The sequence below is a fragment of the Prionailurus bengalensis genome, chromosome C1 (genome assembly GCF_016509475.1).
Source record: "Prionailurus bengalensis isolate Pbe53 chromosome C1, Fcat_Pben_1.1_paternal_pri, whole genome shotgun sequence".
NCBI classification, from domain to species: Eukaryota; Metazoa; Chordata; class Mammalia; order Carnivora; family Felidae; genus Prionailurus; species Prionailurus bengalensis.
Window position 1 is genome coordinate 92138484 of NC_057345.1, and position 12899 is coordinate 92151382.

Sequence of the window (12899 nt, forward strand, 5' to 3'; positions counted from 1 at the left end):
CACCCTTTACACAGATCCTTTACATTTCACCTAGATGTCACTTTTTCTAAATGTCCTTCCTGGACACTGCAGGTTAAGTAGGCCCTCTTATCATACACTTTCATCTGTGCTTCTGCCTCACAAGACTTGTCAAAATTTCTGATGATTTTGTGAACTTGTCTTCTGCTTGTTCCTGTCCACAAAACTGTCCATCTTATTTACTATTGTAACTCCAGCATGTGGCACAGGGCCTGGCACATAGTAAGTGGCTATGTAAATATTTATTCAATAAAAGAATAAACAAATAAGAAAATACAGTAAGGTCATATGTAAAGAATAGATGGTTTCAAATATGACCTACTTAGTATTCTACATACCCCCAAATCTGTGTCCCAAGCTCCCCTTGCACCTAGAGCGGGAGGGAAAAGCAGGATGCTGCTGCCATTTTCTCTCAATCTTGTTAGGGCTAATGGGACGATCTCTCCATTTAAAAATTTTAATGCTGAAATTATTCATCTTTACAGTAGCAAGAATAACATGAAGAATTCCCATATACTTTTCACTCAAACTCCTCAAATGCTAACATTTCACCATGATTGTTTTGTCAATCTCTATTATTCTTCCTGAACCATTTTAGAATACACTGAAGACATAATGCCCTTTACCTCTAAATACTTCAGTGTGTATTTTCTAAAGCCAAAGACATTTGCTTCTCATATATAATCACGGTACAATTATCAGCAAAAACCTAACACTATTACTTAATCTAGAAACTTGAAAATTTGTTAACTGTCCTATGCATGTCCTTGCAGCAAAAATAAATAAGTAAATAAAAATTATTTTTCAGGCACAGGATTTAATCCAATACATGCTGTGTGTACTCGTCTCTTCAGTCTCCTTACTTAAACTGAAACAACTCCTCAGTCTTTGTCTTTTAGGACGTTAACAGTTTTGAAGCATACAGGGCAATTATTTTGTAGACTGTCCTTCAAACTGGGTTTGTCTGATGTTTCCTCACAATTAGCTCAACATATGCCTTGTGAGGGCAGGAATACTACCAAAGTGATACTGTATATTTCTTAGAACATCACATTATGCGGTACAAGTGATCTACTTCTTCTAGATCAAGTAGATGTTAACATTGATCACTTGATTAAGGTGCTTCTATTTTTCCCTTTGTTACTAACAAGTTCTTGTGAGAAGATACTTTGAGATTATGTGAATATAGGAATAACCAATTTTTTTGTAAATTAGCCAGCTCTTCTCTATGGTCCAACTAATTCTCCCTAAATAAGAACTTGGGGAAATGTTTAACATCTCCTTATGGGTCATGAAATAGCTAATCATGCAACTTCTCCTAGTGTAATGGTCTATCAACATTCTACCTTGCCTCCTTCCCTCATGCATACAAAGAAAGAAACCTAGGATGCTATTTCTTAAAGCACATAATAAAATATCTAATCTCATTCATCATTCATCAGATGAGAAAGCTGAATTCCAGACAGGCTAAGTGACTTGCCTAAGGTCAGACAGCTACTCAGTAGCATACCTGAAAATAATTAAGTGCTCATTGTAGAGCATGAAAGGCAAAAGTCAGTTCAGTGCCCTTCAAATACATAAGCCTTACAGATATACTGGATGTGTTCTAAGCCAGATTTTCTGTGCCAGTTTTTGGCAAGTAAGATCCACAGGACAGAGCAGAACATCTTCCATGGAGTCACTGCAATTTCTAGGGAAGCACAACAGCTCACTGCTATGCCCGAGTTCTCTGTGTTTTCTTTCTTTGTCACTTTCTTTTCTCTTGGCCACATTCATAAGTCATTTCAAAGGCAAAAATAAAGTCTCAGAGCCCTGGGAGAGAGCATTGCCTACAATGGGATCCTCACCTAGAAATGTTATATGCTTCTTGCCCAATCTGGACTCCTGTTTAATTCTGACCAGTATCTTTTTGTATGTTATTCTGCATTTGCGTGAGATAGTTCTGCTGTCATCTTATGTTTTACAAACTTGAAAAATAGTTGGTAATTTACCCAAGAATATTCTAACCTGGACTTGTACGGAAGCAAGCAGCCTCTTCTACAATGCCCTGGAACTTTCTTTTCCAAGGTGACTGTACTATTTCAGGAAAAAAAAAAAAAAAGCAGGTTGCAGGAGTTGGAACTCTAATCTCAACCTCTACCCAGAACATAGGGTGGACCTAGGCATTAGCTTGCCTGCTTTGCTTCCTCCAAAATCTTTTAGATGTAATGAAGAGGTCAGGGCACTGTCCAATCCAGTATCCCAAAGCAATACTTCCTGGTAAAAATTATTTCTAGATAATATGTAGCAGCATAGCCAAAGCTATGAACAGAGGTGAGGACTATAAAGACAACGTGCAAAATCTTTAGGTGGTGTTCTTCCTTCCCCCTTCTGAGAAGTAGGGTATGCAGAAAAATAGAAGCAGTGTTTTAATGAAGGGTTAACTCTCAACCAGGATCTGGTATATAATAGGCAAGGTATACTTGAATATCATAAAAGCAAAGATGTGAATTTCTATGAATTATAATTAGTAACTCAACTCAGAAATGTAGGAAAATGTTTGCTGTGTGAGGAGTTACTAGTAGTGATGGTGGTGTTAGTAGTCGTAGAATCAGTTGTAGTGGATATTGAGTTTTTACCACGTACCAGCACTATGCTAAATGCTTTACAACTCCTCATTTAACTCTGAGAACCATCTTAGTATTCTTCCTGTTTTATACAAAAGTGAGCATAAAGTAAATAAAACACAGGGAGAGTATCATAAATTTGATCTAAGATTATAACCATGCTGCACGGTAATGACCGAATAATCTTGGAGTCCAGACCACTGTACCCTTATTTCTGACTGACATACTAACTTACTCCCTCCTTTCTTTCTGGTAAGTTTGTAAATGAGATATTCCCTGACCACCCTATATAAAAACAGCAAACTCCCATATTCCACACTTGGCTGAGTGTCCCCATTAAAACAGAAGCTCCACAAGGGCAGAGACTTGTCTTCTCAACTGCTGTATCCCAGTACCTAGAACATTGCCTTGTCTGGGTCAGGTATTTAATGTCTATCTGTTGAAGGAATGAATAAATGGCTAACTGATAAACAAAACCAAACCCTGACAAAGATTAATTTTAGATGAAGATCTGCTTTTACTTCTTGACCTTCTTGTGCAGGTCTCTGTGTGACCTGCCCAAGTCTTTTAAAAACACCAGTCTTGGAGTGTTTGAACACATAGCTTTATTTGTTGAAAAATTTCCTGTAGCTCTCATTGATGTTCAAAATCGTTCTGTTGGCTATTCTCTTTTTGTTTAAAAAAGAAAAAAAAAGGCAAAATGTCTATAACTTCATTACTAGTAGCTAAATAAGTCTGAGCATTAAATACTTTGTTGAACCCTAGAGACAAATTTTAGATTAGGCAACTCCGCTCATTGCTGGACAACATCCTCTGAACACCTACACGTGCCGAGCACAGAGAAAGTGCTGGGAGGAACCATGCAGGGCAATACGCGGGCTAATGACCTTCCACTAAGATGGGACATCTGCTCTCCCTGATTGCCAACCTCTCCCACCTTGGCTTTCTAGAACTAAGGGAACTCAAACAGGATTTTTAGTATAATTGACCTCCTTGGCAACATTTGTTATCTCCTGCTGCTAGCAAGGCAAAGTAAAGGACTAGTAGGAAATTATACTTTTCACGTAGGGAAAAATATCATTAACTTTGGTAGTCTTAAGAAATTTGTAGGAAAACACTAGACCAAAATACAGAAAGGTAACTTTGAATAGGTGTTTAAAGTTTCAAGATAAACTGTGCTCTATTTTTATTACACAAGCTTGGATCATTTATTACCAATCCTTGTGAAGAGAACAACTATTCAGTTATTCAAAGAAAAAAATCTGTTAGTTGATGTGACAAATTACTTGTATATTTACTTATATACAAGTGTATGAGATTTTACTGATGTTGTTAGAGTCCTGTGAGTGTTACCTGTTTGCCTTTCAGTTTCTGCTTTCGGGGCGGTGGGGCAGGTGTTGCGGGGGGTGGGGGAAGAGCTAAAGTTATATTGCACGACATAAATTCTTTTTTCCAATACCTCTGGATATTCCTGTTTTGCTTAGGCTAAAGATTCTAAGAGTAATAAAATTGTATCCAGTTCTCCTCCAAAAGAATGTTACTTAGAAAAATAATAATATAAGGGAAGAAAATCACACTTCCTTCATAGAGTTTTTCATCACAATGTTCTCTTTACATGCTGCATCTATCTCCAGGAAGATTATGTGACATTTAATGAGGATGAGAAAACAGTTTTGACTTGAACTCACACTCCAACTATAACATGCTAATCTTTTATGATTAGCTGTGGCACAGAGTTCATGCTGCAAGAAAGTGGCTCAGTTATACTTGTAAATACTGGCATCAGAGGAAACATGCTTTAGCCATTTCAAAATTCTGAAAGTAATCACTGAAAGAGAACCATAAACAGATTTGGGATACCAGGTGAGAAGGGAGAGCTGCACACCAGCCTTTCTTAAATACTGTTAAACAGCATTATGACCACAAACATGTATGAGTTAAAAAGTTTGGCTAATATAAATATCACCGAAAAGCATGAAACTTACATATTAACATACCCTTTACATTTCTAAACACAAATGTGACTTTTAATTTGGCACAAAAAGCTATGTCTAGACATGTTCGTACACCTGTTGGTTCATCTGATTTTGCTTAGCTCCAAAAAACCAACAAAAACAAATCAAAACAAAACAAACTCTGGCTAAATACATCAGTGTATTAACTGGCTATATTTCAAAATTTGGAATAAAGATGTTTAATGTTACTGTGCCTCCAATCCTTATGTGACAGCAAATTGTATTCTTAATGGCAGTACTCACAGCTGTGGCCTGCTCTATTACCCCTCTGTCCAGCTGAATGTTCTGGCTCCTTGTATGGAAACTGTAGGGTCGTATCCAAGGTTCTAAAACCTTCTTTAAGAGAATGATGCTTGTAGTACTCCACAAGTTCCTTTAGGATAAAAGATTTGAAGATTATTTTTGATAAGGATAGTTTTGATTTCAAACACCTGAACATGAACACATAATTATATACAACATAAGGATGATCGAGTTAATGCCAAATTTTCAGTAAGTATATGGAAGGGTAAGTAAATGATAATCTCTCCCTGCTTTCTGGATGTACATGACATCTAACAAGTAACTGTCCTTGTAACTCAGGCCACTGATAATATGAGTTACCTCTTATTGTTTTTCATGGATAGAGAACATCCTGTTAGTCTTCAGTCAGATGTGGTAAATGAAAAGAAATCATACTAACCTTCAATTTCAGAACAGTAATTATTGTTCTTATTTACATAATACTTGTTTTTCTAAACAAAAATGAAGGGACAGCTGTTTGCTGAATATATAGCAATTTCTAGTTTCCTGCATTTCTTTCAATGTAGCAGGAAAACAAACTTTGATTCTAAATGTTCTTTTCCCATGGTAAACTCAAGTTCATAAACCACAAATGCTACTTGACATTATTTCTGGCTTACAATGAAGCGTTAGTGCCCTTCCATAGCTCTGCATATCAACTGCTACTTACAGAGGTCAATGATGTAGTACTTTCCATTTTCCCTTATACCTAATTTTCCTTAAATGCACCCAAGCCTAATATAATAACCATCCACCATGTCCCATGCTAAAATTTCAGGAAATTTCTAAGACGTCAGTTTCACAGACTCTGCACAAATCTGAATCTCTCTACTTTAATCAGAAAATGAATAATAATTCATAATGAAAAAATAAATATTACTGGGTAATACTGTAGGTATTATAATGTTTCTTAGAAATACCTGGCATGAAAAGCAAAATCACTTTTAACCTTATTATTCATTACGTCTATTACTGTTTAGAACAAATACGGTAAAAGTAACTCATTTCCTCTAAAACCCATACTGTCATCAACTCAGTACCTCCATTCGGTGGTGATGTTCAAAGTTTCCAAAACAAATCAACTGAGCCAAAAATCACTCAAAAGAAGTAAAAAAGAATCATCAATGATTTATATCATTTATGATTTACATTAATTTTTACTAAACTCAGATAAGTTGTGGAATGAATTGTGAGGGGAGTTCCAGAGGTCACAAAGATTATGAAGGTAAAGCTGCTGCCCTCTAGGACTGTTCACTGTTGAAGGAAAGTTAGGGGTTATGGGCACCCAAAGGTAAGAGAGAGAATTTCCTTTTGTGAGCCCAGGGGAGAGGTTGAGGGAACAGTTCATGATAGAAGTAGCCTGGCTTAAACTGAAGAACAGGCAAAATTTCAGAAGCCGGGAAGGAGGGAAAGATTATTTTAAGTAGAGTAGTCAGGCTGGAAACAGACATAAAGGTGACTGAGTAAAGGCCACATTCACAAACCAAAAGCAACAGGGTTCAGCTGAAGCACTGGATAAAGCAAATGAAGATTCTTCAACTCCCACATCTGTAAAATGGGGATAATAAGCCATTTCACAGACTATAGTAAAGAATGTAGAAAGTGCCTGGTACATGTGAATAATCGTAACAGCTCCCACGAGCCCATGTGCCAAGCTTCTCACAATCTCCACACAGTTAACAAGAGCAAGGCTGAGTCCTCATTGATACTCAAATCTCAGGGAAGTTAACCAACTTGGGCAAGGTTGCCCAGCTGATGTCTGTCTCCAAAGCTTGTGCTCTTAACTACATCATACTATTAGCAAGTAGTGCCTGGCAAATGTTAATATAAAAAATGGAGGCAAAAGGGAAGGAGCATTTGCCAAGTGTCCATGATGTACCAAGAACTTAGTTTTCTGAGATCTAAGATGCTAGGGTTTTATGCACTTTATCACTATTTATAGATATATGGAAATCTATTCATCTATCTACATATGTTTCTTCTTTCTTTTTTGAGCCCAAATTATGGGGTCCTTGATGAAGCGAAGGCATCTGGAATCTGACTGACTTAAAAAGAAAAAGAATCAAAATACCAGACAGAAGTTTATATCCTCAATGTGGCTTCAATAGTCAGAAAATGGCCTTCTTTATAATGTTTTTAAAAAATAAAAGGCAAAATTTTGTAAGGTCTCTGCAAGAACTGTACATATATATTGTGTTGCTGATGCCCATGACATCAAAGCAGTGTTCTCTTAGTCTTATTATTTAAATTGAGTAAAATGTGTTTTTTCTTTAACAAAAATATTAAAATAAACCTGAAAGTAACTCTAAGCCAATAAGATGAATTTCAATGTAATTTTGTTATAAATACTATGAATTTTATGCATTATATTATGGATTAGGATGAATTAAAGCTTATGTGAAGTTGGCTAGAAACCACGGAATTATCACGCTGAAAAGGATTTGGTGATCATTTCATACCTGACCATCTCCAAATTTTATGGAAGGAGGAAAAAAATGACTTTTCCAAGGCCTAAGGGTCATGCGGCTTGGTAAGCTACAGATACTCTTTTATCACTTCACTAAGCATGGAAGAGATTTTAGCTCCATTTTTACAGTCTTATGAGGGTAAATCTTCCTACATGTTTCTAACTGGGTAGAATTAAATTGTTCCACCATGGGTCTTTTCCAATTTATGCCTTTATGCTTTCTGTATTTTAGTCTAATCCACCCTTGCTTTAGCAGTCATTGACCTTCAGGTACTACAAGTAAATAAGAAGACTCTAAACAAAAGAAATCGCTAAGCTTTCCTTATCTCGCACTGACACAGCAGTGTCAACAATTCAAGCCTCTCTGAAAAATAATGAGTGAGAGAGCCCATCATTCCAATTACCAAGGAAACAGGCAATGGAGCTGATTTATAAACAGCATTTGGACATGGATTGTCTGGCATACATGAAAATTAGAACAAAATTAATGCCTTGTAATCTGGATATAGAAATTCATTTAGAATTTGAATTTAATGACTAAGAAAAACAAAGATTTTGATTAGCCAAGCTATTGAAACCCAAGGGGAAAGCTTCGGTCACAACCACCTAAGGTCAATCTTCTCTTTAAGAAACTGGTTAATTTAAAACAAGTTCTGGAGTCTGCTTGCATTTCACATCCTTTCCAAATTAAAATTTAATTCCAGGCCCTGGTAAGTTTCACAGGTAGAAGAATGTAACTTTACCACCCATAATGGGAGGATACTGAACTATTCTCAAGAAGCAACACAAACGCACAGACCATTATGTACTTTTAATGGAAACTGTATTGTGTGACACCAACATGATAAAAGATCATTCCTTGAAGTTGTATGGGCCTGATTTAGAGAAGCCTCTATATTGCTGGAGTGAAATCAAAGGTGCCTATTAATTCTCTCTCTCCTTCTAAAGGGGCTGCTTACTAAAAGCGGAGCCATTCCTGCTGATCAAGTATCCATGTGGCGTTTCTGAGTTGAGGTTTAAAGGACAGCAACTACTGTCAGGTTCTTGCTACAGATGGATTTGCGAATCTGAAAGCTGCTTTAGAACAGTGGAGTCATTTGAATTCTACAACAACGTAATGACTTCACACGGTAAGGTCTCCATATAAGTTTGTTCAGCAAATGAACAGAAACAAAGGCGAGGGGCGGCTCCAGACTAGTTCCACTGTTTAGCAGTTTTTACAGTTATTTGCTAAACCTGACAAAGGGTTTGCCCAAGACAGAGTTTTCAGCTCCTTATCTTTCTTTTTACAATTATATCCCTTTGCTAATAGTTTTTAGTTTTGTTGGAGCTATGCTATTAATTGTCTTCCCTTCCTTTAACCACTGTGCTATATGCTTCCTTACAGAAGGTGCATTCCTCTGGATATGGAGGAAAAGAAAAACTATGTATGTGTCTCTAGCAAAGGCATTTCTGATATTTTATACCTACCATATGAGGCAGAGTTTGCTTTAGCTCTGCAACAGTACTCTTAATTCCCTTTCCAGAACATCACTGCAGAAACTTTCACTACTCTCTGGTGCACATTATTTGAATTCTGAGGCTCTGTTGCTTATACTAGAATCACAGCTTTGTATGTAGATAGGAACTCGAGGACCTATGTCTGCTAATCCAGGTCATGAAGTATTTACTGGCTTTTTACTTCGAACCTTAGCTGCTGATGAACTTTCTTGAGCTGAACCCAGGGACACAAAGCTGAATTGATTGGCCCTTTCCAGTGACTATTCCTTTCATCCTCTTTGTCTCCTCAGATGGGAGTTCCTTTTGTTTCTTTCAAAGTCGGCGAAGCTGGTATTCATCTTTGGCCCTACAGCATTTTTTTTTTTAAATTCTCACGTATTAACTATAATACTGTGGAGCAGCCTCATTATCATCCATGGAAGTTCTGCAGGTGAAGACTCAAGCCAGTATGTCTCGCAGCGGTGTGGAGACCCCCTGTGCGTGCTTTCATCATGTCTCAGCTGGGGCTGCCATTCATTATTTGTGCACCCACTTGCCACCTCCCTCCTAAGGTTTTCATTTTAGGAAAAACCTCCTCAGGTCCACTTCTCTCTGTGCTCAGCCTGCCTGTTCCAACAGAACGTAAGTCACTTCCAGCAGGGAGGATGCCTGCATCTTGGCCACTAATTTGACAGGGCTCACATTTTCCAGGACATAATCTTGATGCCGATCCTTAACTTGTGAATTGGAAATGTGATATTTATGTCCAGAGAGGTTTTCTGACTTTTCTTTCAACTCAAGACACTTCCATTTCTTTAAAACATGAATCCCTGTATCCCCGTCTCGAAGCAGTTCTAAATTTTTAGATAAGGCTTTCAAGCTGGCCTATTTTGTAAGACTCTCTTACGTTCAGTCTTTAACTTTAATGTTTAACATCTGCAAAGTGCTTTGAGATGTTTTCCGGAGCATGCAGAATGTATCATTTGATTGATGGTTCAATCAATGAGTGGTCCTTCCCAAAGTTACTCAAAGTACTTACAAGTACGTTTACAAATGCATCCTGTATCTCGTGTCCAAATTCTTCATTATCTCAAGAAACTCTCAAACTTGAGAAACAGACTTGAGACCACTTTTAAGGAACTTTGAACTTTTTCTTTACTGTCAGCAATGCCTATATTGTGCCATATACACACTGTCTTTATGACATACATAATATTATGTGCTAATAAAATTACTAACTTGTACATTTTTAAATCGTAAGACTAAAGTAATCTTTGTTCATTTGAAGCAACTTGGTAATATACTATTTCAATTTAAATATATAATGCCTATGATATGACAACTGTTGTTTGGTAAAAATGTTACCCTGTTAATATTTAATTTTCCAAGGTAATGAAGCAGAACTATGGCTCAGATGATTTAAAATGGCAGAAAATACAAAAAGCTTTTCCATTTGACATTATATTGCGTTTTGCATGAAATGAATCTGTGAGAGGTATTTCACCAATTACAATTTTTTGGTTATTATTAAAAATACCTTCCTTTGCCCGAATGATGAGATAGAGGCAGAGAAAGGAAGAGGAGAAAAGATGCGTATGTGAAGATCTGCCCTGTCAGTCAAACACAAGGCAAAACACAAATAACAAAGTGGAGTCAATTTGTCTGATGCTCTAAGAATCATAAATAGTGTGGAACTCTGAAATATTATCTAAAACCTGCAAACTTAATTTACAGTGAAAAATGAGTGGGGCAATATACAACTTAATTGGAATTCTTAAAATTAGAATTTTCAGGATTCTGTTGCAAAATTACAGAATTCCCTTTAAACAACTTTCAGTGCATAAGATTTCTAAGAAATGATGGAATTAAACTGACTTTCTAATAAGAGCAAAATAAGCACTACAGATTGAAAAGAACTAATCAATGCTTACCATTAAACTTTTAAATTTTCTATTTTCTGCAATGTGAAAAAAGCCATCTCTTGTTAAAATCTTGATGTGCTTTGCTTCATTATTGTACCTGTGGGCAACGAATAACGTATGAATATAAATGTGTTTTTAATCAGTAGAAATCAATAATTACCAGAGGGCATGCCCCAATAAAATTATAGGAATTAATTCTGAAGACAAAATATATACCTATGCCAATACACTGGCGACAGCTAATTAACAAAATATATTTACTAGATTGTTTGAAGATACAACCAATATTTGAAGTGGGGGGGGGTGTTAGATTTGACCAACCATTATGCCCAATTTATTAATTTCGAGAATATAGAAAAACAAAATAAAACAAAATCTAGTAATATCTATTTTTAGAATTTATAAGAAACAGACACACATCAAATCACCAAAATACAATGTTATGAAAGAAATCTAATATGCCAATTAACAGTCTATAACACTTAATACTGTTTTTCTAACAGATATTTTCAAGTATTAATGAACTGTCTGGATGGATACATTATTTCAGCTGCAATTAGAACCTTGGTTTTTAACTTTAGTGTTATACATGTCAGATGGTCTATGCAATTATGAAAACAGGAAATCTATTTCTGTAAAAGGACTTGTCCTACTTACTTAATGCTAATTGCATATTCTCCTGACTCTTTGGTCCTGTGTCTCACAAGGTAAGTACTATTTACCCTATTAATAAGTTCAGTCTCTGCCTGCAATCTTTCCATTGCTCCAGCATACCTGAAAGAAAGAATGACACAGAAAAGTTGGGTAACGTACCTGGAACAGACAGAAGCTAAAAATAGGTATCTGTCAGGATTTTCATTTAGTGGCAGATCTGAGTTGTTTTTAACTTTACTTCTATACTAATTACATTGCTTCAAAATTAATGCAGAAAAAAAAGTCCTTTAATAAGAGAAAAACAAATGGTCTACAAAGTTAACCACGGTGAAGTGAATAGTGCCTAACACATGGTAAGCACCCAGTTAGTAAATAATTATCAAATAATAAATGGGACAAGAAAGGAGTGAGTAGGTATTGAGTTAGAGATTTATAGGTGGTTTGAGAACAAGAAGGAAAAAGACTTGTAGGGAGAGACTATCATGCATAGGACATACACACATGCACACACGTGTACACACTTACACACACACACACATGCACACCCAGGACCCTCTGAACTTTCACCTTTTCTATGTATAGTATGAAATGAAACCTACTTTGGCATCCTTTTAAGAAAATTCCAGTAACAATTTATTTAAAAAAATTTTAAACGTTTATTTATAATTAAGAAACAGAACATGAGCAGGGAGGGGCAGAGAGAGGAGGAGACACAGAATCCAAAGCAGGCTCCCGGCTCTGACCTGCCAGCACAGTGCCGGATGCGGGACTTGAACTCACGAACCATGAGATCATGACCTGAGCTGAAGTTGGACACTTAACCGACTGAGCCACCCAGGTGCCCCCGTAACAATTTATTTTTAAACAATTATTTTGGGGGATATAAGATTAATGCTTATGGTCCACAGTTTGGATAACCAATTTGCTTAAGAACTTAGTTGTAAGTAAAATTTAATTTAAAAAACCTTTTTTTTTTTTTTTTTTTTTTTGAGAGAGAGAAAGAGTGTGTGTGCAGGCACATGAGCAGGGGAGGAGCAGAGAGAGAATCTTGAGTAGGCTCCACACCCAGCATGGAGCCCTCCATGGGGCTTGATCTCAAAACCATGAGATCATGACCTAAACCAAAATCAAGAGTCAGACACTCAAGTGAATGAGCCACCCAGGCACCCCTAAAATTTAATTTTAAAAGATAGTTATTTTCAATACCAGAATTTAATTCTTCCTAAACTATCTTCATCTTAAACATACCCAAATTCCGTAACAGTAACAGTTATAGTAAAAGGCCCAAATTCAATGTTAAAATACTCTTTAGTGACCCTTTCACATCAAATATAGGTTTTACATATTTGCACAATATAGAGACTTTGGACAATAAAAGTCAAAAGGAAAAATTTTATGTTTCCACTGGCTCTCTTTCAAAACTTCATGAGTTAATATTCCAGAAAATTCTCTCATT

At 36.4% G+C, this 12899-nt stretch overlaps 1 protein-coding gene across 1 annotated transcript in view; it reads right to left on the minus strand.

The window, feature by feature from the left end:
- VAV3 (vav guanine nucleotide exchange factor 3) overlaps nt 1–12899 on the minus strand; it is a 353794-nt gene that overhangs the window by 17414 nt on the left and 323481 nt on the right. Inside the window, exons 23-25 of the mRNA XM_043575717.1 lie at nt 11447–11563; nt 10799–10886; nt 4883–5012 (exon numbers count right to left, since the gene is read on the minus strand). Coding sequence (XP_043431652.1) covers nt 4883–5012; nt 10799–10886; nt 11447–11563 — 335 coding nt within the window. The remainder of the gene's footprint in view (nt 1–4882; nt 5013–10798; nt 10887–11446; nt 11564–12899) is intronic.